We start from the raw sequence: 26,281 nt of genomic DNA on the forward strand, positions 1-26,281 counted from the left end.
TTAAACCATTTAAACCAAATTTATTAGAGAACTGAAAGTGCTTACTTCAACAGGTAAAGTCAGGGTTTACGCCAACAAAAAACGTTTGAATTCAGTTTTCTTCAGGTAGGACTTTTAAACCAAAACACTTTTTGTAACAAGATGTGTGGTATTGCATAATTCTTACAGGAAATAAACATTTACAGTAACAGGATTTCTTTCAAAAACAACAGGTCGTTCAATTCTGCTAAATTCTCAAGATGAAATAAGAGCCACTTTTGGGCATCTACAAAGGAAAAATAACGACAAGGTTACAGAAACATAATTTTAATAGAGCTTAAATGTAATACAGAAATAAAAAATGGTATTAAACTATATGCACAGCTCAGAGTCGCTGGATAGTAAATGTTTTACAGTTACTTACTACTATGACATTTTCATCCAATTAAAAGCAACACAATTAAAAAGAAGGAAAAAAAAACACCACTGCAAGATAACGTGTTTTTATGGCATGGAAGAAAGTTTTAAAGCAAAGGCCAAGCCAATAAATTCATTCAGAGTATTATAAAATGCAACAGATGAATCCTCTAACTATTTTAATTCTCATTGAATTTCTTTATTTAGAAAGACCCAAGCCCTTACCATCCAACACTTACCTACAGCTCTCGCTAACCATTAACTGACTTTCTGTTTAGCAACCAAAGCACTACAAATATTCATAAATATAATTTCTGCAAACCTTTCCAAGATTCTGTCCAGGAAGTACTGAGCATTTGCACAATGAGTTACTTCCATTTTATTTTAATGATTATGGTTTAAAGCCAAATACAAACTCTAGTTTCTCAAACATTTTTAAATGTTGCATTAGACCAATAACATAAACATACTTAATACGGCGAATTTAGCCCACTAGAAAGTACGTCCCTTTCCTGTACAGTAAATGACTTATCAGTGGTTGGGGCCGTTTTGCATGAATTGCTGCATCATTGCAGCAATTCATGCAAAATTGGAGGTGATCAGGCTGTGGTTTTACTAAGATGCTTAGGAAGCCCAAGAGAGCTGCCTTAAATGGTAACTGAGCCCCAAATCTACTTTTTTCCCCGCTAACAAACAGTTAACATTGTTGTTTTATAGTACTATGAACATAACCTGGTGATTATTTTGACAATTTACTGCATATTTCTTTAAATCCTGCTTTTGTGTCTAAAATCCTCAGTGTGGTGCCCTCTTAGGGTTAAACGGTGGGCTTGCATTGAATTTTGAATCAGTATTGCTATTGGTTCAAAAGTTTTTCTGATGTTATTTGGAGAAACTGACGTGTCAGCAGCTCTGCCGCTGTGGAGTATAAAAGCAGCTCCGTCCTGTGCCTCCGTAGAAAGTTGGAGTTTGAATGGGGAGTTTTGCTGTCTTTTTATCGATTTTCAGGTTATAGATTTATTAGCTTAGCAGTCAGTTAATTTATTTAGCATTTATTTAGTTTTTAGTTTTTGTAGCCCAGATCACACCCAGGTCTTATCTAATATACATTTTCTGAGAAATATCATTATGGGTTTCATTAGCTGTCAGCCATAAAAATCCACATTAACAGAAATAAACCTTAAAATATGTTAAAGTATGTAATCAATCTATTCAATGAGTTTCACTTTTTTAAATACTGTAATTTGTAATTTACTACTTCCTCGTCTATTAAGAATGTAAACATGCTATAAAGTATTTGAAATTAGTTTAATATTAAAATAGTTTGAATTGAATCTTGTGGTTGCAAATACGTTCCATACATCCACGTTCCATAAACTTCATTTCCTAAAGCCATCTGTTTCCCATACACTGCAAAAATATCTCCCAATGAACAACATAAGTGTAAAAATATTCTTCCTTTGGGGTTTCAAATTTGCATCCGCACCATGGAAACAACTGCAATACCAAACACTTGCACTTACAGCGTTGCTCTCACTACGTTCTTCCTCTGTTTTGTAATGTCAAACCTCTCAAGTCGTCTTTTTAACACAAAGGTAGACCCAGTTATAGAGAAAACCAACGGGACAGTTCTACCACCGGTTTTCTTCTGTATCTCAACAGGGCGAATTGATTCATTCTTCCATGCCATAAAACCTTAGGTCTCTTGCACAATGAGACTCACGAGTGACTCACCCGTGAACAAAAAATAAAATCTTTCAACTTTGGTACTCACTACAAGAAGTAAACTTTATATGATTGCTAAACTGAATTGCAGAAGTTTGGAAACAAATAAATAAATGTGCCAATAATTCATAATCAATGCATCATTTTCTGTTGCTTCACGTCTGCAGCAGCAGCTGTAGCGTCTCACAGGTTGTCACAAGTCTGTTGTCAAGACGTCTACACTACATATGGTGCCATGACTGACAGAAAAATTGGTGCTTAATTTATGTCAGCAGCTTTTCTCATTTCCAAACGTTCAGTCCCTTTCTATTCTGTTTGCACAGTGATAAAACATTACACATACAGAAAGCAACAATGACACAGAAAAAGACCAAATTGTGCACAAAACTCTCCAACTTTACAGAAAATATCAATTATTTTTTAGTAGTCATCTAAATAAAGATGCTACTTACAACTTTTTTTTATGATGCTACAACACAATAATCTCATTAGCAACTTTTTTCCATAGATATATATGTATATATACAACTATGACATATCCACTGGCCTCAGAAACAGGGTCAGTGTACATGAGGAAAGTTAAAGTATCCGTAACTATTTGAAGATACTTCTGTGCAAATGCTATGCTTTAGACTTAATCCCCACAGATCAGTGGGCATGCCTGCCTTTGTTCACATAAAACCCGTATACGGTATTCTCTTTATCTATTTGTGCAACAAAATCAACGGATATACAGCCGTTCTGTAAATAAATGATAAAATAAAACACATTTCTATTTCAAGCTGCAGCCGTAGTCTATCGCTCAGCCTGTTTAGTCTGCCAGGAGTGCAAAATGAACAACATGAGCCATTATGGGCAGGCGTCTTCATCTTTTTTGCTTTCGTACGAGTTGGATCTTTTCGTCTCACTGCGTTGTTGCGGTGGTTTGTTCAACACCTGTGCATTGCAAGACTTCACATTTTAATACTGTGCAACACTAACAGACTGACGTGGTTACAGGCACACCTAATGTGAAACACGTGCCAGCCAGACCCACTCTGTGTCATTGGGTGCATTAAGAAAAAAAAAAACGACAACAAATCAAGCACAAATCACACAAATCGAGGAAAGATTGTACATAATTTTGAGGTAAAGAGCAAAGAAAGTGTCTTATCTAGCTGGTGGTAAAATTGTAGAAGTAAAACTGATTCCTAAACAGTACCCAGCCTAACATATTATACATTATAACAAGATCATGCAACTTATAACATTTTCTTATCACGACCAGTAAACCTAAACTCTGTCCAACTCACTTCACGGCAGGTAACAGTCTAACAGAAATGACAACATCAAGTGACAGTACGTAATGACAATCAAGCACGTTTGACCGTTGAGAGAGAGAGAAAAGCAGTAAAAGTGACCCATCAAAGTAGAGAAATTATTTTTCAGCCATAAACAAATATTATGTATGCCTAAGCATTATCTTCGTGTAATGATGATTGTTGTTTTTTTGTTGTTATTTTTTTTTTTATTATTTTTTTTTTTTTGAATTTTTGCCACTTTAGTGGAGTTTGCAATGATTTACTGTAATCCACAATTAATACGTCATCTCCACTCACAGACTGCACGATCCAAAGTCCCTGGGTGGAGACCAGTTTCCCCCAGAGCTGGATATTCCTGGATAGGTCTAAAATGTAAACACTTTTATATTGAACTCCCAATAATGATGCTAATAGTAATAATAGAAAATAAGCTTGGAAATTTTTAACTAACAATCTCCTTACTTAGACACAGTGTTTTTATCACTTTTTTGAGGTTTACCTCAAAGTGAGGTAGTAACTATTTTAAAGCTTTTAGAGGTAATACTTGCTCCGTATTATGGATCACAACACAGTACTTCTGAATTATCGTTAACTTTTTGGGGATGATGGGGCCTTAACAGATGTTGAAAATGAGTTGCCACCCTTCTCCCCCACACAATCCTAAACTACATTTGGCCTGTTTAAAAACTGATGGATAATTGAATCCTGTCTTCTACTGATACCACTGGTAAACATGTATAAAAGGCAGAGATGCACCAATCAGAAATAAGGTGTCCAGTTTAGACACGATTCACTGAAGAACACAAGCTTTTCTTTAATTTAACTTATTAAATGTATCTTTTTGGAGGGTTTCCCCCAGAAAACTGTCTACTCCTGGTGGTATCTGGGGGGTGGGGGGCTGCAGTACTAGGCAGCTCAGAGGGGGGCGCAGACCAACAGAACCCGGTCATTGGGCTGTCCGTGTCCGTCAAGCTAATAACAGCTAGCGTTGGTTTACGATGTCAGGGAGGTGATACGGGAGTGTCACTGACCTTTTTATGTTGCTCTCAAACATCGAGGCATCAATTATTTTGACAATCCTCCCTACTATATACCATCTTTGGTATTACTGTTACTGGTGTATTTAAACTAACGACACTTAGCCTAATGGGGGGCAAGTAATGCCTATCATACAGTGGGGGAAACTCTGAAAGGTTAAGACCTCACCATCTTTGATCTAAACAGACATAAACTAAAATGTTTTGATACACTTATTTGGAGTTTTATATTAATGCAGTGGAGGGAAAAATTTTATTCCAAGAAGTGTTTGTTCTCCACCGCCAAATTTCCTGGCACCTATGCAAACTACAAAACAAATGTAAATGAAGCCTTTTTGCATTTCATGGCTCAATCTTTTAAACTTTATAATTTGTTTCTGAACTTTTAATTGTTATTCAGTGACGTCATGATTAAAATTATGCTGATTTAACAAAGGAATATTTTTTTAGTCACTCTTCAACATGGGAAAGACTGGAGAACATGTACCCGAGGTAAATCAGATATGTGATCTTCACAAAAAAATCAGGTACTGGGAACTGGCTATTCGCATTACTGATTGGTGCATCTCTAAACCGGAATTGTGACTAACGGGACCGGAGAACAACGAACACAGTGATGGTCTCCAAAACAAAACATTGTTGGAGAACTGCAGCTAAATTTTCAACATGACATTATGTTACTGCAATAATAGTTTTCTTAAGACATCTTTAACAAGAGTGCCAATATTTGCAGAGGATGCCCAGTGTTAGCCTTGAAACAGGGGCCCTCTATCTGGGTTGTCAAGTTGACTCGCATGATTTTAGTGGAACTCGTGCTTCTCAGAGTTGACCACAAACCCTGGTCTGGGGCCTGTTCCTCAAACATTGGGTTAGCATCTTACTAATGCGGTATGAAAAGCAACAGTGGGTTTCAGTGGCTGCTTCAGCCCTAACGGGTGTTTCTGTTCATGGTCATATTGATGGGAAACCTTACCTTTTCTTAAACAGGCCATGATCCCTATGAGAAATGGAAAAGCACCAAGATAATAACTGAAAATGCTTGACCAACCATTATAACCTTTCGTTGCTATTTCAAAACTGAATATAAGAAAGTGACTGTGTTGTTTTTGATATTCCTCTGCACAACTTTCACGCTAGCTTGCTAGCTAGCTAGCTGTGGCTAGCCGAGTTTTTTAGTAATGTTTACTAAATTAACTGTGCCCCAAAATATCTCTGACACCTTTCCCGTACAGTTTCCCTAAGATGTTTCTTTTCATGTTGATATGGTTCTCTACTGTAGGGTCGTCTTTCAAGGTTTAACGGTTAAATTGAAGACAAGGCTATTGCCTTCTTTTGATTGTTCATCATGAATGTTTTTATAATCATATATTCATATAGTCTGTAAGATAAATATCTTAGCTGGAGAAAAAACTCTTAAAGGCACCTCTCTTAAAGATCTGTAAACCAGCTGTTTTAGCCTTGAGTAATGTTGCGCAGAAGAGAATCTATAAACGTAGAAGAAAATATTCTTTCCAAATCACTGGAAAGGATAAAATAAATCAAATGATGTATTAATCTAAAGCAGAGTAACTTTCATTAATGAGAGAAACTTGAAGATATAGTTGTCAGATCTTTGCTCTCTCTTTATATAGGCCTACTACCCCATTTAAATAAGAACAAAATATGAAGAGGAACCAATTTCGTTTCTGTTCAATAAAACAACGTGTCTCAGTAGCCAAGAGCAGAATGTATTCTTTTGTATTTAGTGTTTTGTTCTAGTTAAAGTGCTTGAGTGTCTCCCCAGTCCCTGCAGTACCCATCATGTACGTTTGCAGAGTCCCTTCCTGAGCTAATTTCCCTCGGAGCACCTTTACACTCCTATATCCCTGATTAAACACGTTTGATTGTATGGAAGAATTCTACTACTATGGAGAGATTTAACCTAGGAGGGGGGGATTATCCTATTTGAGCATTGTTCTGGTTTATTTGTTCCTACTGCAAATATTGTAGATATGTTCCAGTGGAGGATTGGTTAGCTTAGCTATAGGAGTAGATATGAAACAATAGCATTTGGCATCCTTGTAATTCTCAGTGCTGACCTTTCTGTAAGGTGTTTGAAAAGTCAATATATATAGTAGTTAACTACATGACTAAATGACTTAGACAGAAGATCAAATCTGTCATTGAACAAAAACAGATAGCTGAACTACAGTCATGGGAAAAGAAAATTGAGTGAAGCCCAATAATGCCATCTTCTCTCTGCTTTTATCACCCTGTCGATTGTTTCGGTGGAAGTTTGGCCCTTTCTAAGGTTAAATCTCTGTTTGAGGTTCACTCTAGAATATGAATCCTATACAGTGAAGATAATGATCAACTGAATGGTTCTACGACTGTGAAAAAAACCAAAATCATCACCCCTGCACTGCTGTGCTTCACAGTTGGGATGAGGATGTTTGTGCCGATATGCTGGAGCGGTGCATCAAGTCGAAACTTCTCCACTTTGGTCCCAGCTGTCCAAAGGACATTGTTCCATGAGTCCTTATGAATCATTCATCCTTATGAATCATTCATTTGCTACTTTTGCAAACCTTAAAAATGCAATATTCTTTTTAAAGAATAAGAATTTCTCCCAGCAGTCCTTCTGTACAAGCCATACTTTAGTTGTTTTTTTAATTGTATGGTCTTTAACATTTAACATCCTGAGACTGACTAATCGTGAAGGGCAAATTTTTTCCCCCATGACTGTATAACCATCTGCTTAAACATTTTATTATGAACATTTTTATACTGAAAAGTATTGGTTTCATTAATGGTACGCTGTGTCATGTAAAACTAGAAAGTTTTAGTTAACATGTGGATGATGTGGTTATGAGAAAGATCTGCCTCAGCGTTGTTGATTGAGCTTATGTGTGCGAATGAGAAGTGTTTAAGTCAAATATGATCACTGTAAAAGAAAAATGAATGGAAACAGAGCTGCTGGTTGGTGTTCTTAGCAAAACGATAAACGGGTGTGCTGGCGCCCGCTTTCATAAATTCGGACAGCTTGCACTGAATACCTGTTTATCTGAGAGGCCTGACTATGTGGAGCTAGATGCCAGTTACACATTTTTAGGATTGCAGACAGAGTCAGTGGCCTAATCAAAGTTGTAGTTGCTTTGCTTCTAAACCATATAATACCTGCCTGTTGCTAATTTTCGCATTTGGTGTGAAAACCTACCAGTGTCAGTTCTTCTAGCTGTGAATTTCTAACAGGTGCTCCGTTCCTGCGTTGTAACTGTGTCCATATGGGTGTGTCCTCTGTGCTAATGCTGTGAAACTTGGGGAATCAGGGCGGTGTGCTGGTGCGGCTCAGCTGGACTGCTGACTGAAAGCGGGCCAGGCCAGGGTTACATTCAGCTGCTGGTTGTGTTGGATTAGTGACGTGTGGCGGTAGTGGAGGACAAGCTCCCTCAGCGACGAGTACAAGTTGTAGGGCTCAGCGAAGCCGTATCCTGTCGACGTCCTGTAGATCACACAGTGCTTGACGTCCCCGTCCACGCTGCATGAGGGAACATTCAGGTGTGGTGTAAGCAAAATATGAATATCGAGATACATTTTATTTAAAATAATTAAATTGGAACTAAATGTTGCTAAAACAATAAAAACTAAGACTGATCTTCTAGCCTTTACATTTTGAAAAATACAAGTAAATCAAGATGCATGAACACCTGAACAATGGAGCAAGACGAGAAGCTGCTTCCATGTTTTTTAAAGCGGGGGTGCAAACCGTTGTTTCTACTCCCCCATTTTTGGGCTTAAAGAAATCTGATAATTCTCTGAAGTTTAACAAAATTAAAAAGCCTATTATTTCTCAATGTACAAAGCAAAACACAAGTGTTGAAAATAATTAAGAAGTATTTTTGCCCCACCCTCCTTTACCTGAGAGTTGGTTCAATCCAACCCACCACATAAAGACGCGTGGAGGCAGGTGTATTTTTCCAAATTGGCATAAAACCTTACAATATAATCAGCCTCTCATGCTAAGTGTTTGTCTTTTTAAGAACCATAAAGGTATAGTGTGAAGAAATAGAAAAATGTTAACAAAAACAGAACTTTTACTTTCATATTTGGAAAAGAAATCTGATGCTGTATCAGAAAAAACAACTCAACACATTTATAAAGAACTATTTTAGGTTCGGCAATGTATCTTTTTCCTTTAGTAGTGAGCTGCTGCTGTCATTTTAGCCCAGTTTGCTGACTAAGTTCGTCTTTATTCACTTTGGCTCTTTGTAACGTAATTTCTTGCTTGTGGTTGGCACAATTTTTTTTCTTAAACTCTGGGTTACAGCTGGTGTAATTCTTTAAAGCGTCATCTTGATTTTCCTCTTCTTTTTTTAGCTTTATGCTGTCAGACGCAACAAGCAAGTCTTTATTTCTTGCAAATTACTGTGACTTCACCGACAAGGTAAACAGTTGTCTCCGCTTCTCTTTTCACTGTTTTTTTTATTGTCATCTTCCAGGGGTTTCATATAGTGACACTCCAAATACTACTGCTTGTAGGAGTGGTAGCCTAGTGGGGGGAGTGGTGCGCTTGCGCTCTAAGAAGTTTGCAGTACTCCGTTCAATCCCCACAGCCTGCACTCTGGGTCCCTGAGCAAGACCCTTAACGCTCAATTGCTCCCCAGGCGCCGCACAGTGGCAAGGGGATGGGTTAAGATGCAGAAGTGAATTTCTCCATTGTGAGATCAGTAAAGTTCAATTATTAATATTATTATTATTGTGTCACTAGCACTCATTTAAGCGCTTCGATACTAGAACTGCACAGTATAAGGCAAACATGCAATAATGTAGGTGATAGCTGCAATTAGGGATGCACGATATATCCGCCTTAGCATCAGTATCGGCCAATGTTAGTCATTTTAACATATCGGTATCGGTCCGATAAGTAAAACTGGGCCGATATTAACAACCGATAGTTGCCAGGTAGTTGCCCTTTAAACCTGTGTTTAAAAAGGTGGAGGTGAGGGGCTTGGTGATGTAGTCATGTTAAAGTGACAGTGATGCATTGTTTTTTTTTTTTTTTTTTTTTTTTATGAAGCAGAGACAAAAAAAAAAGTAATGTGTAAGTCTAATACCCACATTCAAAAATTATGTTAGAATAGTTTTTAGTCGGTACACACTTTTACCAAATTTTACCATCACAGAAACTGACATAACACCAATATTGGTATCAGAAATTGCTGTTGGCCCAAATGTTCATATCGGTGCATCCCTAGTGGCGATAATCATAGGACTATTGATGAATAAACGATTACCAAAACCAGCAGTGTGAATGTTTCCTGCTTTGGGTTAGCTCAGGTGATAAGTCCCAGATAATGAGCAGTCTGTCCAGTTATTGGAAAAATTCATTATTTCCACCTGAGCAAAATGTTAAACTAAAAATATGCCGTTTTAGCAAGGAAACAGCTTGGTTGTAGTTTCTTGATGACTTTACTACCTATTCTACCACTGTACCTACTAAAACGGTATTTTGCTGCATTACACAACAACCATCACCAAATGTGTTACTGGAATAAAGCCTTAATGCGTGGTACCTAAGCAGTAGAGTAATATTTATAGTGATGTTGCAATATTGATAAATTTGTCATATACTGTGCAGGCCTGTATGATACTATCGAGGAGCTTGAGTACTCGTCATACAGCAATGGATCCTAAGGAGAGGGCTTGACTATGAGAACGTTGTCCTGTCACCATGAAATGCTGGTGTGCGGGTTGCATATAGAAGGATGTGACACACGAAGACTAAACATTAGTTCTATTGGGATAAAAAAGAAAATTCAGAAAGGAACTTCCAGTCATGACCCCAGTGTCTCACCAGGGGGCGCTCTCCACACTTTGAAACTCACGATTTATGGTAATCTAATAACATTCTTGACAACACAAACACTTTTGTGTAACTTATGACAAATTTGAAACGGGGAGACGTGAAGATACTCACACAACAGAGCAAGCAAAGGAGCCTCTCTGAGTCTGGCTGTCCCTGATCAAGAATGTGCCATCCCGCCTTCCTTTCAGCAGCTCCTCCGCCTCTTTTCGCCTCATGCCTCCAACGTACCAACTCCTCTCCTCCTGGTGGCTGTCATCCTCAAGGGTGTATGGGCTGATTAGCAGAAGGAAACACGTTTATTTAATCTAAGGAATCTACTGCAAAACTTTACAATTCCTCCCGCCATTGTTTGTTGTTATTCAGTCCTGTTGCTTGCATCCATTACAGCATTTGATCCATCAAAAATCACATTAAACTGTATAGACATCTATTGAGATACTTATGATGTAATTTAATCAAAAGAAGTGTTTGAGCTTAGAAGTTGTTTTAGGATACTTACTCTTCTTCCTGAGCTCCTACACCCAACCAGTTGTTAATCTGACTCTGTCTCATGCCTTGCTGGGTTAGCCATCTGAAACGTTTGCAGAACGAGGTTAAAAATGATCACCGTCAAGAATCTTTGCAGTTTTTCCAAATTATCCTGTTCGATTGAATTAGCTGTACAGAGGGGAAAACAGAAGATACTCAGGATAGAGCTGCATCCGTCTAGCTTTTACTGACAAATATTTATTTCCTTTATTTTTTTATATATATATATATATATATATATATATATATATATATATATATATATATAGATATAGATATAGATATAGATATATATATATAGATCTGACCTGTTGATTTTGGGGGGGGGGGCAGCGTTTAAGAACTATAATACATAAGAGAAAATGTGCCAACGACTCTTTGCTACAATAACTTGGAGATAGGGCTGCATAATCTAAGGAAAAGTTGCGATATGCGATTATAATGGTAAATGTTGCAATATTGATATAGCTTGTGATAGGGCGGGGGGATTAATCGGTTTAATCGATTAATTCAAATTTACAATTTATTTAATTCTAAGATTTAATTCTTGGAAAATCTAGATTTTATTTTGCCAATGCATTCATTGGGCTTCTATGAAGAGAATGGCATGCAGTGCTGAATATATGTGTAGGAAAACATATTGTCAGCGTATTGTAAAGGGGAAACTATAATTACCATAAGACAAGACAATTTAATAATTAACTTTTTTTTTTTTTTAGTTTGAAGTTAAGCAAGTGAATTCTGTTATTAGCTTATTGTGTAATACCACTAGCCGCAAACATTTTGTTATATTTTCATTGTTTGCAACCGCAGGGCAGCCATCTTGTTTTGCAAACATGTTTCAAAGCTTGTATTTAGTTGCACTTTGAATTTAGGTCAACTCCCAGACAAAATGCTTGAAATAAAAGCAAGTTTTTAAAATAATTTGTTTAATTTCTTTATGTGAAAGGAAAAGGAGGAAAAAAATGTATTAATCGGTATAATAAAATCTGAGATTTTATTTTTAAGCCATATCGCCCAGCCCTATCTTGTGATACATACAGTAAAGCATTGAAGTCTTTCTGCTTTAGGATCATAACATTTATCATTTCCATCTCAAACACAAGGTTTTAATGAAAAGGGTGCCTCTGTCTGACTTGTGATGTTTTGAAAAAGAAAACGTATGTGTAGCGTTTCGTCAGCTTTACCACCTCTTTACCTTCACGGGCTTTTTATGTTCCATTAAACAACAAATGTCACCAAACATGTTAGAGGCACTGAGAGTCTGAATGCAGGGTGCTTCAATAATTAGCTAACACTTTGCCATATGCACATTGTGATCCATGATATTGCGATAACAATACATTTGTGATATATTGTGCAGCCCTGCTTGGAGCTTAGTTTAACTTTCCCACGTGTTGCCAACACTTACAGGAGGTATTGATCTCTGATTTTCCTGAGCTGCACAAGATCAGGCTTCAGTTTAGTTATTTTCCTGTCGACCTCCATGTGAGCCAGCGCTTTTGTCCTCAGTTCTTCCTCCAACATCTTCTTGCTGTTGTGGATCTCCTCCACTTTGGACTGCAGTTCATCAGAGTTGCTTTGAATTCTGCAGCCAAACAAACAACCTAAGTGACCGTTTCAAGCTCCGTTCTTGAGGATGTAGACACATGGGGTAGAAATAATCTAAATGTGAGTCAGTCTAAGTTATATTTGTAAACTTACTTATCGTTTTTTGTGCCGCTGTCTATGGTGAGGAACATGTCGATGTATTCCTTGCTGTACCGCTCCTGGGTTTCACACTCCTCCTCAAAGATCCGAATGATTTCACTGAAAGCCTCAATTGCCGTTTGTTTACTCTGGAGCTCCTGTAAAGAGGAATTAGAGCTTAGAGTCATGATTTGCTGTTAGTAATAGATTTAAAACTGGGTGTAACAGCAAGTATCACAGTATGCTACATATTCCGGTTTTAAAGTCAGTTTTGTATTTATTTTTTTACGCTTCAATTTTTTTTTTTACTGTCGTCAGCAGTAAACAAAGAAATAACAATTTCTAATTTCTAAAATTATTTGATTTTACTATGTTTTAAGACTTATCAAAGTAAGAAGCTAAGAGCTGATTGGAGATTTGGTTGGATTTATGTCAATGAGTAGTAGTTCAATGCCTGCATAGTTAGATGGATTATAAAGCAATATAACCACCTGAAAACAGTCAGTGTTATTGTCTAGAGATGTTTAAATAACACTGCCATATTTGAGAATAAAACATGTTTAAATCCCAATTAGCCTCTGTTTGGGCTCATTAGATACTCCAGGTAGCCTTTTGGACATCGGCTTATTTTTCTCCAGTACCAGTGACATTTACACCTTATTGCTGTTGAAGGATATATACACTGACATAAAGTTTTGGTTCCCAGGCCCCCTTTTTTCTCCTCTGTAGCTACATAAACCTTAATGTTCCAAAATAGCAGAGTTTATTGATAACTGGGAGTCCTCTCTGTTATTTCGCTTTTGCTCTGGTGACTTTTTTTTTAAAGTTGTAAAATCAAGAAACATTTGTCATTAGGTCACCATGAGGAGATTTTGGTGAGACATTGGCTCAGAATTCAAACATAACACACAGACACAAAAAGACATAATGTTCAAACTTGAATGCCGACAACACTTTCTGAGAAGCTTTTGGCTCTTGTGGGATAGTCGTTAGCATCCAGTAAGATTTAAATGTTCCTGTCAAAGAAGCAACCTTAGTTTTGCACGTAAACATTCTGCGTGTGTTCAGATATTAAAAAACGGCGTATCTGTTTGGTACGTGCTTGTACCGAACCAACCTACGAATATGTGTGCCATTACCACCTCCTATACTTAACCATGCTGTTTTCACACCAACCATGACGTGATTTACTGTCAGTACGTATAAATGCTGTTGTCGTGTACCTGTGAGGTTTGGTTAAGCTCCTTAAATAGATGGTCATACTCCTGGCTCTTCTCCTTGTATTGATCCTGAAATATCCTCAGCTGTTCTCCGATTGCAGCAATGTCAATCTCCATCACATGCTGCTATACAGAAAAGATTGTAAAATCTCTCAGGAATGTTGCGATGGGCTGCGTTTGTAAATCATTAGTACTGATCTGCACAGATCTTCATGTATTCCAATTTTCCTATGAATTCTCAATGCGTGTTGTAATCAGAAAAAGTCAACTCCTACCTGATAGTATCTGGAAACGGGGTAGAGTAACCTTATGTCCAGCTTAGAGTTGTACTGGGCTAGAGATTTCTTCTGGTAGTACTGGATCAGGTCTACCACCGAGGGAAAGGTCAGTGGCTCAGAAAAGCCACACTTTCCTCCATGATGGAAGATTTTGATCAGTCTGTTGTATCCATCTTTTCTGCAAAAGGTAAAAAATAAACAGTCATGTCTGTCCTACTTAACTCCTGTCATTTATTTTGGAGCTGGATCCGGTGGAGAGTAAAATTTAGCTCTAGATGTGGTTTGTTTTGAATTTGTGAAGCTTCACTGCACAGAACTTTGTGGCCAATTTCCAACCCCTAGCTTTTTTTAAGCTTTGACTTGTCAGGCTTATTTTGGTCAATGTCGATTTCTTAATAAGAACTATAATATTAGAAAAACAACAGTTTCTTTCAGGCTTCCTGCTATAAACAGTCATGTCTGTCTCTCGATGGTTGGATTCTTAGACTCACAAAGCTTGATCTAATGCTACAAATCGCCAGTAGTGTTCCTTTTCACAAATGGAGGAAAGTTTTATAAATCACAATTTGTTTCATTTTTAGACTTAAAAAAAAATTATTTCTTGAAAAAGCTTTTTCATGTAGCCATCAATTAGCAATGCTGCATAGCTATGCGTTCTTGGACACAAGGGGGCGCCAATTGACTGAATGTGCAAATAGCAAATAAATAAAAAAGGCGGGGGAGCAATGCTCCCTTCGGTTTTTCTTTCTGTTTTGAGTTCTTATCGTGTCTATGGAAGGAAAGGCGCCCTGAGCGAGGAGCCATTTTGCTCATATGAAGAAAAATTGGCTTCTGTGCTTCCCTTGTAATAATCTTCAACACTTTACTGAAAATGCTTTAAGACCTCTTGATTCAGTAAGTTTAGTGTTGTTGCCAATGCAGCCTGACAGAACCTGCATATGGTGGATTAACTGAATGTGAAAAAGGTCTTTCTTTCTTTTTTGACTTCCTTAACCGCACCTTCACCAGTTGGGTTCGGTGGATTTTGTCACGTCTCTAGCTCAAGATATGCCAGCACTTCCTTATAGTACAGTTTAAACTCATTATCATTTATACCAAAATAAAATAGAAATCAAAGAACATCAACCTGAATACCCCAATAAGCAGGACTAGTTTATGAATATACATGCACACAAATAATTTAATGTAAACAACATCAGGTTTGATGAAAGAGGGAGCGTGTCTCTTTCTGTTCAGTACTGTGTGTTACATGAGCGGAATGACACAAGTGAAATGCATCTCATTGCTGCTCTGTTGCCAGCAGCTGCTGTCACTGCCAAACTAATCAGCAAAGCCTCATATCTGAAACCCAGCTGGTTCTGATTCTACTAAAATGGGACAGAAACCACAAAATGTCTAAAGTTACTCTTCAAAATTAGAAAACTAAATTTGAGCTTTCACTTCAAGAAATACCAGACATGTGAGTGCAGCATTTGATATTAAGAGCCTGATGTGGCGTCACAAAAAAGCTGATTTATTTATTTATTTTTATCTAGAATTTATTATCACGGCCCGTTGACTTATAATAACCAGCGAAAATACCAAAGTACCAGGATATATCGCCTTCAACATCGGTATCGGCCAATGTTAGTATTTTTTTTTTTTAACATATCTGTCCGATAAGTAAAACTGGGCCAATATTAACAACTGATGCGTATTTCCATCTAGTTGCCCTTTATGCTTGTGTTTCAACAGGGGGAGAGGAGGGGCTGGTCATACAGTTTTTGTTTGGTCATGTGACATTGCAGCCAGGATTGTGGGGTTTTAAATGAAGCAGAAATGCAGTGTGATCGATTTTCCTCGTGTCGAAAGAAGACGTACGATAAGCGGTATGTAAGTCTGGACTGTAGCTCACATTAAATAGTTATAGTTGGTAATCCTGTTCAGAAACACTTTTCGTTTTACTGGGTAAAATTGTCCTTTCTTCCTAAAAGTAGTTAATACATTATGTATTCACAAAAAAGAGGTTCAAAAATCCTTCTCTGTGGGAGCTGTAGGCCTGTAAAAACTCTAACCAATCCATGCCCCTTGGTCTGAAGGGCACGATTTTGTCAGCGTTTTGTTCCTGCTTTCACCTATAGACGTTATATACTCACCCTCCTCTGTCCCTCAAGTTCTGGAGGTATTACCTTATCTATCGGTTGTCACACACATCAATCATTCTGATGTGCTCACATAATGCCAGTGTCCGTGCTCGTCCCTTGTTATTTTCCGCTTGCTGGCTGCACACGCGCACTTCTAGTGTTTATGTATCCTGTTAGCTTAGTGGCTAAGTTAGCGGTTAGCCGTTCATTGTAGCTCTGCTCCTCTCACTGTATACTTTGAAAATGGCTGAGAGTCACAAGATCACAAGAAGTGAACCACGCTCATGTTTATGAGAAAAAGAGGAAGGCCTCAGTAAAAAGACCAGAGTGGATTTGGGAGATTTTTTTTTTTTCATGCAAACCCCCTCAAGAGCGGAAGAGCTAGAAAAGACGGTCTTGCGCATGTGCAGTTATTCAAAAAGGGGCTTGGGGAAACTTCCGGAAAAATTGCAGACTCTAGCTTAAAAAAATTCAGTTAGCATAGTTTTCAGTCAGTATAAAATTTGACCATCACAGAAACGTAAATGTGTGCGCACACACATTGGTAAATATCTGTAATCGGCTTAACAGCAATATTTATATCGGATGACGATATCGGCCCAAAGTTTCATATTGGTGCATCCCTAGTATTATGGTATTGATAAGAAATTAAAACAGAAACATAAAAATGTATAACATGATCTGATTGCTTTTAATAAACAGAAATGCAGTTAGTATTACTACCAGTGAGGGCACGGTTCATGGTGGGAGAGGTATCTATTTCAGATAAGTTGTACGATGACATTCAAATGAATGTCAACTAAAACACCTAAGGTCCAACAGGATACCTAAATGGGATTTTTATTTCCTAAGCAGATCTGCACATTATTAAAAGACAAAAAGTATGGTTAAACATGAGGCGATAAGTTGAGGGAAACCTTTTTTTTTTTTTTTTTTTTTTTTTGCAATAGTAAGGAGCTGATATAGCCTTGGTGGTGGAGGGAAACCCAACTCTGCCCTACACAAGCTGAGTGAAAACTGAATCCCTCTGTTGTGTAATTTAAAAGGTTTAAGCTTCAGGAACAAACTATTTTGTGTTTTTGAAACTGAATCTTGAGATTAAGATTTAAAACAATACTTACCGAAGTGTCAGAGTGTATTCTCCTTTAATCCTGCTGGAAGCATTTCGTACCAAAAATGTACCATCGGGTGTGTTTCTCATCATCTCGTTTACCTCCTCTCTAGATAAAACAAAAGATCATAAAGTTGTTGTTTTCTTTTATTTATAAATTGGAAGGACAGAATAAAATCACTAATTTAAGATGGCAACGCTTTGTGTGGAGAATAAAGTTGTAATGATGCTTAGAATTCAAACTGTTATTTTCAATTCAGAGTAAAGCGGGTCCTCCCATCGTGCTGTATTAATTTTATGCTGAGACACCAGCCTACTCAGTGGTATGGATGTTGGATAGTGTCACACGCTTGTTTTGTAGTTGAGTTTTTTTATCGGTCAGTCTGCAGGCGTTCTAGGTGAACTGACAATTGATTTAATTAACTTGGACCCAATAGGATTGTATACCATTGGGTCTGAAGTGGACCCATTTTTATTTTGATGATATATGCTGTGAATTGGTATTCTCTAAGATAATGGACTTGACTTGAACTGTGCCTGAAGTAAAATAGCACAGATGGTACTTCTTGGACTTGTTTGCCGCTGAAGGCTGATGTTTCATTGCGTGTTGGCAACATGCCTTTTCTGAAGGCTAAAATATAAAACCCAACAGTTGATGAATTGAAAGATGTTTTTGTGCCTACAGGATAAAATCAGCTCAAATGTAGAATGTCCACAATGCTGGATCTCTTTTATTTTTGTCTCCCAGGACCCAAAGGAGATCCTCAGGGCTGTATCTTAGGACCCCTGCTCTTCACTCTATATAATTTGTCTGATAATTAAAAAAAACATATGAATTCTATCCTGATGTTACAGTTTTCTGAAGTTCTTTTCTATGATTAATTCATACTCTTTAATGATTGTTGTCTGTGTTGATGTTTAGTTTTGCATTACATTAGCGTATCCTGCATTTCATAGCAAATTCGTACAATTCTTAAAAAGGAAATAGTGGTGGTTTAAACTTCTGAGAATCAAACCTTTTTAAAAGAGGGTAAAATTGTTCTGGCTTTGTTACTGATCCAAATTTCCCATCAAAACTCACATGGATTTATCTCCAAGTTAAAAATCCTATAAGGTTTGTGTGTTTTAGTACAATCTTGTTTTTTATTCAAGGTACTGATACACTTGGTTTGTGCCTGTTTTGTTATTGCCTTTATTGCTGTTGGCTTTGCTTTATTTCTCATAAAAATAAGGCAAATTTAAAACTTTAAATGTCCTGTGGGAGGATCTCATGTTATGAGGATCTTTAAAGCTCTTTGAGGGACACTTTCAAATTGAAATTGGCTCAATGTTTGTCTGTTTATTCGGTTATCTCGAGTATTATTTGTAGTTATTTTGTGTTTGGGTTTAGATATTCATGTATTTTATTTGTTGTGTGTTTTACACCTATTGGCCAAGTTCCTCTTGAAAAGATGTTAATCTTAATGAGAGATTTGCCTGGACGAATAGAGGATATAACATTATTATGTAGAAAATACTTTAATTGGTAATTTGATTTTAGAAATTCTTTTTTTGTTTTGGTAAATTAAACACAGATTAGTCTGGTTTTCATACTTCTAGTATTTCTACTTTTTTTTTTCAACCTTTTCAGGATTGCAGAGGGAGTAAAGAAAAAATTACTTGAAGCTTTGGAGAAACGTTTGTGTTAAAAGGCAATGTGCATGAGTTTGTTATATAATTGATTCATACCTTGAAATGTTGCCCCAGTACCACTCTGCTTCAGACAGCTGATGATCATCAGTGCTGTTTTCAGAGGCAGCCATAGCTTTGGTTATGTTGTTCTCTGGTGGGATATCTGACCACAAACAGCCAGATAATTTTACAACAAAATAACAAAACAAATACAAATAACAAAATTAGGAACTATAAAGTTAAATAATCTTTTCTTTTTTTATGATTTTTACAGGTATCCCTTTTTTTTCCACATCTAAATGTTTTTGATCATCAAACTGATTTTAATATCGGAGACAACCAGAATAAATAAAAAGCAATTTTCCCACATTAATTTCATGTATTAACGAAAAAATAAGCTATCCAAACCAACCAGGGCAAGTAGAAAACTTAGCTTTTTTTAAAGGATGTTGATAATCAAAGCAAATTCAAAATTTCTTAAAATGGAGTTTAATTCCACGAGCCACAGGTCTGTTTACTGAACACGTCTGAAAGCTTGAAGTAGGTTAAAAGATGTCAAGAAAACACAAATCATGCTTCCATCTGACAAAATTAAAAAACTGACAAGAAAATTGTTCACCTCTACTTTAATGGAAAGAGTTGAACAGCCCCTTTCTAAGGCGTTGCCACTCCCATCAGCCACAATGAGAGCCATTATCCAATGAAAACATGGAACAACGGGGAACTTTCCCTGGAGATTGCGACCCATCAGAATGACTCCAAAAGCGAGTGCAGACTCACCCAGGAGGTCTCAACAGAACCCAAATTACTGCAGACTTGTGTCCACATTAATTTTTATCAAATAAGAAAGAAACTGGGCATATATCCGTTATATCCAAATTCACTGCCCACCAAAAAGAATACAAAAACTCAACTCCCGTTCTGTAAAAACTATCACAATTATGCTACAGGGCGTTTGGGAAGATGTTCCTGAGACTAATGAGATAAAAGTTTAACTTTTTGTAAGGCACGTGTCCCATTAACGATGTAAAACTACATCAACAGTGTGACACTTTGATGATCTGGGGCTGCTTTGCTGCTTAACCTGGATGACCTGCTGTAATTGATGGGACCATGATTTATGTTCTTTACCTGAAAATCCTAGAGGATTTCCACCCATCAGTTTGTGACCTTAAGCTCAACCACACTATATTATTTATTATCTGGTTATGCAGCAGGACTGTCAACTCAAGCACACTGGAGCATATCTACCTCTAAATGGCTCAAATACACAAAATTATGCTTTTGGACTTAAATTTGGTTCAGGGGCTATGCCATGATACCAAAACAGTCCGTTCATGCTCATAAAAACCCTCCAATGTGGGTAATTTGAAACAGTCCTGAAAATATTGGATTAAAATTCCCTCACAGTGATGTGAAAGACTTATTGACTGTTATGAGGAACGCTTAATGACAGCTCAGTAGGTCAGGGCCAGGTTGGTTGATAGAGTTATTTCCCTTTAATAAATTAGGTTGTGTTGTTCAGCTTCCATTTTGTAATGACTCACTTGTCTTTGACTTTTGAAATACAAGTGTGACAAATAAGTAAAAACAGAACAATAAAGGGTAAGATTTTAACATTTTATTTTTTTTAAATAATTTTGGTTATGAGCAGTCGCTTTGGTGATTCTGATTAAGGTTAAGAATGTTCAGATGCTTTGGATAAGGTTAATGGGTACCAAAACATCGCAACGTGTGACGTATAACACAGACAAAACAGCCGTATAACCAAGTTGCAATGGGAACAAAGCTGAAATGAACTAAAACATCTTAGTCAAGTAAAACGCATGCATGATGTGGGGTACCTCCTTCTTTGCCAGTGCTGGTTTTCAGGTCACAATTCACATGATCTTGAGCCACATGGGAAGAGAGCTCTTTTGGAACCGGTGTCCGACTGCAAGATTGCCCCTCGCCGTCGTCTCGGCCCGTTTCTGTTTCCAGGAACTCTGAAACATCAACTGCACAGCAACCTGGGTTTAACCACGGTGTCAGCTCAGGACACTCAGTATGTGACCGTCTACACTCTCTGGCTGTCTGCACAATCTGCGGGATGACCAACGAGACTGGAGGAGGCCGACGTGCCGCTCTGTCTTGCAGCAGACTCTGTCCAGACTAGTGCGCTGACAGGTGACTCTGTCTGACTGCCTAAAATACCAGAACTGGCACTCCCCAGCGCTCGGGCACACTCGGCCAGACCCAGTTCTGCTGAACGCTCGACCTCGCCTTGCCTCGCCTAACAAACAACAGCTGTCTGCGTTGGGATGCCATGTCAGTCTGGCAAACTTGAGATGATGTGCTTCTTTTCTTTTTTGTTGCACACGTGCGAGTTGGCGTGACATTATGAACGCGGGTGAAACGGGAGAAGTTGCTGGCTGGGCTTTTCTTGAAATAATGATATTTAGTGCGGAGCGTTTCCATTTAACAGTGAGTAAACACATGCACGTATGTGCTGATATATGTGTGTAGTGAGAGGTGCTGTTAACACTTGATGTAAGTTATCCCTTCAGCACTTGCGATGGCATGCCTGGAGATGCTTTAAATTGCTGCTGCAGGCGGAGCTGTATGCAACAGGAATCATACATATGTTGTTGTAATCTAAGAAAGGGACAAACTAACAAGCCCATGCCCTCAAACCGTGCAGCCCTGTCAAAACTTGTTGGGTATTAAAAGCTGAATGGCATCTGCATCTTAACAGAACCTGGATCTACAGTGACTTGGGTGAAAGTATCAGAACATAGTCACGTTGCTACCTCAAACTAAAGTTTACTTTACTGGGATTTTACGTGATCGATCAATTACCACAGTACACTGCGTAGTTGTGAAGTAGGAGAAAAAAAGTTACAATTGAGCAATGTAGTGCACATTCATGTTCACCCCGGGGGTGTTTTTTAAGGTTTTGAACCATCAGGGGGTTTAGCCCAGGCCTAGAATAGTTACATTTTCATAAGAGAATGACCCAGTTTATAATTTAAAAAGGAAAATGATGTTAACTTAGATATTTCTATAAAAGTGTTGATCCTAAAATCACATTTGTTCATTTTAATTAACCCGAGAGCTTCCCTAACTTTTAAAATGGATTCTCATGAACATCTTTTACCGCATCTTCCTTCATTCCTCTCATGAAGAAACTCTTTTATATTTGGCCGGCCAAAAATATAAAAAACATTTTACAACACAGTCTGTTCCTCTGACCGTTATGAAACTCTTTCTGTAGAGAAAAATATGTTCACTTGAGTGGTATAAAATCTAACATAAAGCGTAATCCTGGATGTTTCATGGCTCCTCAATTTTTATCCTGTTTTCATCATTAATGTTTCAGTTATTAATAACTGTGTACATAAAGTGGCCCTATGAGTAAAACTTTACTCTGTTTAATTAGTTTAGTTTATATGCTATCAAATATTACATTGTTCAGAAAAATAAAACGTTAGCTAATTAATGGTACATTTGTGATTAACAGTTCCATTTTTTATTATTAAAATTGCACCTTTAAACAACCCAAAGCTTTATGTTTAGAATCAGGACAGAAAATATGGAAAGGAGAGAGGCTTCCTTTTGCTCTTATTGTGTCTGACTGGCACCACTAGATGTGTCCCTGATTATTGGGCAACACTCTGTCTACATGTAGAATATAACCTGCTGCAGCAATGAGTAGCAAGGTGGTGATCTGAATGACCTTTTAATGTGTTTAGCTACTTTAGGATTACGTGCTTTGACATTGACTGGACTAGAGGACCGTGTGTTTTTCCCATCATGATGCAAATCCAGTTAGAAACTCAGAGAGAGGGTTCCTACTGTTCTCTGCCGTGGCCAAACCTTTCAAATGTAACTAAAGCTCAGGTGAAAGTGCCTCTGCTCTCTGTTCCTCATGGTGACCCTGATGATGCCCAGTAGAGTGAACCTCCACCTCTTGTCTTGCTGGGTGGATATAATTGATTAGCAGTAATTTACATTTAGCCCATTCTGAGTCAGCATTCAGCCTGGGTCACGTCGCTCAGTTTCTACCTGTTCCTGTGCGCCACACGTACCAGACTCTCGGTTTGCTGTGTGGCTGCTCAGAAATGACCCGTGGCGCCTTTTGCAGCCCGGCTCGAGGCGTTTAGTGTAACTTCTCGGGTAATTAATGAGGCACGCCGACAGCACTAGACTGAACAGCCATTCTGGACTTCTCCAGAATGGATCAATTGGCCGCCCACCCATGCCTGTGCACATACAGGGGTTGGACAATGAAACTGAAACACCTACTCTCATTTTAGTGTGGGAGGTTTCATGGCTAAATTGGACCAGCCTGGTGGCCAATCTTCATTAATTGCACATTGAACCAATAAGAGCAGAGTGTGAAGGTCCAATTAGCAGGGTAAGAGCACAGTTTTGCTCAAAATATTGTAATCTTTGTGATGTATCAAGAGCCACGGTGTCCAGGGTAATGTCAGCATACCACCAAGAAGGACGAACCACATCCAACAGGATTAACTGTGGACGCAAGAGGAAGCTGTCTGAAAGGGACGTTCGGGTGCTAACATAAAACCATGGCTCCCCAAATCACGGCAGAATTAAATGTGCACCTCAACTCTCCTGTTTCCACCAAAACTGTCCGTAGGGAGCTCCACAGGGTCAATATCCACGGCCGGGCTGCTATAGCCAAACCTTTGGTCACTCGTGCCAATGCCAAACGTTGGTTTCAATGGTGCAAGGAGCGCAAATCTTGGGCTGTGGACAATTTGAATTTGAAGTATTGTTCTCTGATGAGTCCACCTTTACCGTTTTCCCCACATCCGGGAGAGTTACGGTGTGGAGAAGCCCCAAAGAAGTGTACCACCCAGACTGTTGCATGCCCAGAGTGGAGCATGGGGGTGGATCAGTGATGGTTTGGGCTGCCATATCATGGCATTCCCTTGGCCCTATACTTGTGCTAGATGGGCACGTCACTGCCAAGGACTACCGAACCATTCTGGAGGACCATGTGCATCCAATGGTTCAAACATTGTATCCTGAAGGAGGTGCCGTGTATCAGGATGACAATGCACCAAAACACACAGCAAGACTAGTGACAGATTAGTTTGATGAACATGAAAGTGAAGTTGAACATCTCCCATGGCCTGCACAGTCACCAGATCTAAATATTATTGATCCACTTTGGGGTGTTTTGGAGGAGCGAGTCAGGAAACATTTTAATCCTCCAGCATCACGTCGTGATCTGGCCACTATCCTGCAAGAAGAATGGCTTAAAATCCCTCTGACCACTGTGCAGGACGTGTATATGTCATTCCCAAGACGAATTGATGCTGTATTGGACGCAAAAGGAGGCCCTACACCATACTAATAAATTATTGTGGTCTAAAACCAGGTGTTTCAGTTTCATTGTCCAACCCCTGTAGTTGCAGGCAGCGAATATATGGAATACCATTGGAAACAAATCTGATCGTTTTTAAATAAAAATGTGAAATGTAATGTCATTTCGGGGCCTAATTTGTCTCTTAAACAGACATGTTGACAATTCTATAAGTCTTCTTTTGTGAGATCCAGAAAAAAGAAAACAGCTGGAGCCCCAGAGGTCCAGGTGTAACAACGCCCCTGCTTCACGTCTCCTGAATAAATACTTGGAGAAGCACGTTTTGCTGTAGCTACAGCTACAAGTCAGCTTAGCTTTAGCTTTACTGAAATGTTTTCCCATTTCAGTAAAATAAAAATACAAAGCTCAGTAGTACTACATGGAAAGTAGATGTGAGCAGCAACTTTTAAGTGTCGGTACTTTGATCAATGTTGTTGATGCATTTATCAGAGGGATTTTACTAAATAATAAATAAATATGCAAACATTCAAACACATTTAAAAAGAGCTTTAATTTTCTTCATCTTATCTAATTACGTAGGGGAAAAAATAAGGACCTTATTTTACCCAACATCTGTAAATAAACACAAAATGTTTGAAAATGAAACTGATGTGTCACCATAATTTATTCAACATGCCACTCAAATTCATAACAATTCATTATGAACTACATCAAAAGACAATTGTTTTTAGTTTGAACACTTTTGCATTGAACATATGTAATAATCTTACATTCTGCATTAAAAAATAGCAACTGTGATTTAATTATATATTTTATATATTTAAAATTCTAATAAAATATGCTTAAAATAGACTTCCCTATTTAAACAATTGCCAAAAGAAACCTTTATTTCTATACAACTTTATCGATGTATTACAAACTAGATGATAGGTTTTCTTCTGTTTATGTTCAGCCTTTAATATTCACATTTTCAATTGGTCTCAGTAATTCACATAGCAACTACATTCTGGTTATTTAATTGGAAACCAAAAGTATTTATTATAATAATTTAGGTTTTGTGTGACATTACTTTCCTTTTTGAATTCTTTTTAGAAAGACTCTCTTCATCACTTGTGCTAAAAGCCGTCCACTTGTAAATGAATCAGTTTGAGCCCATCAGAGCCGGAACTTCAGGCTTTCATTTTGTTTCAGGCGTCTTGCTAAAAACATGGTTCTATCCATCAGTTTACCTCATCTCAGTGATTTCTCTATCAATGACAAACTCGTTAAAACTGTATTTTTAACCTTACCTTGATCTGCTGGTGGAGCAATGTCTGCTTGCTGCTGTGATTGGTTAAGAGGTGATGATGTAATCGCTGGAAGGGCAGGGTCGGGCCCTGGATTGTCCTCCATGTGGGAAGTGTTCCCGATCCCTATGCCGTCCCTGAGATGGAGGGATGCTAGCGATGACGCTGCCCGGAGCTCATCGTCTGTCCCGAGCTGGAAACTCTCCGCTGCCATTTTCACAACATCGACTGAATTGTCCAGCTTGGTTTTATTGAGGGTGAAGCGGGTTGACGGGCCACAGTGCTGCTGACCACATACTATCAGCTTAGCGTTAGCCTCATGGCTGAGCGAGGAGATGGTGGAAGTGTGACGATCATGGCTGCTCGGTGGTGCCAATGTAGTACACGGGCCTTTTGCTCAGCCACAGTTTTAAGCACATCTTACAGCAGGAGGACGGCATTGCCAGTAGATCCGGTGTGTGCTTGTCTTTTATATAGAGCTCCTTTACTCAAGTACAGTTCTACTTCACTGTCGCTTACTTAAAGGGAGTCATATCAGAGAGGTAATGAGCCCCATTACAGTTTAACAAAGTGCTTTATTCCTGTACACCTCTGTGCTTGCAGACGAGCTGGAGGATGCAGATGCACAACTGCCTGATTTCTTCTTCAAGGACTCATGAATAAACCTTTCCCAAGAAACCTAATTCAGACAACAAGCAAAAAAGGCAGGAAAGCATCTGGTTAAAAGAACAAAAAGGCC

At 38.3% G+C, this 26,281-nt stretch overlaps 1 protein-coding gene across 1 annotated transcript; it reads right to left on the reverse strand.

Moving 5' to 3' along the window:
• LOC105938290 (phosphatidylinositol 3-kinase regulatory subunit gamma) lies at window positions 1–25,798 on the reverse strand. Its single transcript, XM_036140999.1, has 11 exons — window positions 25,546–25,798; window positions 20,769–20,921; window positions 18,982–19,087; window positions 17,264–17,362; window positions 14,017–14,197; window positions 13,745–13,867; window positions 12,537–12,679; window positions 12,244–12,420; window positions 10,804–10,875; window positions 10,416–10,577; window positions 1–7,976 (listed from the first exon to the last, which is right to left on the reverse strand). Exons 1-11 carry the CDS (start codon window positions 25,754–25,756, stop codon window positions 7,787–7,789), a joined length of 1,617 nt encoding a protein of 538 aa, XP_035996892.1. The 5' UTR covers window positions 25,757–25,798; the 3' UTR covers window positions 1–7,786.
• Window positions 25,799–26,281: the final 483 nt, after the last annotated feature.

Source organism: Fundulus heteroclitus, chromosome 9 (assembly GCF_011125445.2).
Source record: "Fundulus heteroclitus isolate FHET01 chromosome 9, MU-UCD_Fhet_4.1, whole genome shotgun sequence".
NCBI classification, from domain to species: Eukaryota; Metazoa; Chordata; class Actinopteri; order Cyprinodontiformes; family Fundulidae; genus Fundulus; species Fundulus heteroclitus.

Coding starts and splice junctions, on each gene's coding strand:
- LOC105938290 (XM_036140999.1), bottom strand. CDS start 25,756: ATGGCAGCGGAGAGTTTCCAGCTCGGGACAGACGATGAGCTCCGGGCA. Junction 10,876..12,243: donor ATCAGAGATCAATACCTCCT/GTAAGTGTTGGC, acceptor CAAACGTTTCAG/ATGGCTAACCCAGCAAGGCA. Junction 10,578..10,803: donor GTAGGAGCTCAGGAAGAAGA/GTAAGTATCCTA, acceptor TCTGCTAATCAG/CCCATACACCCTTGAGGATG.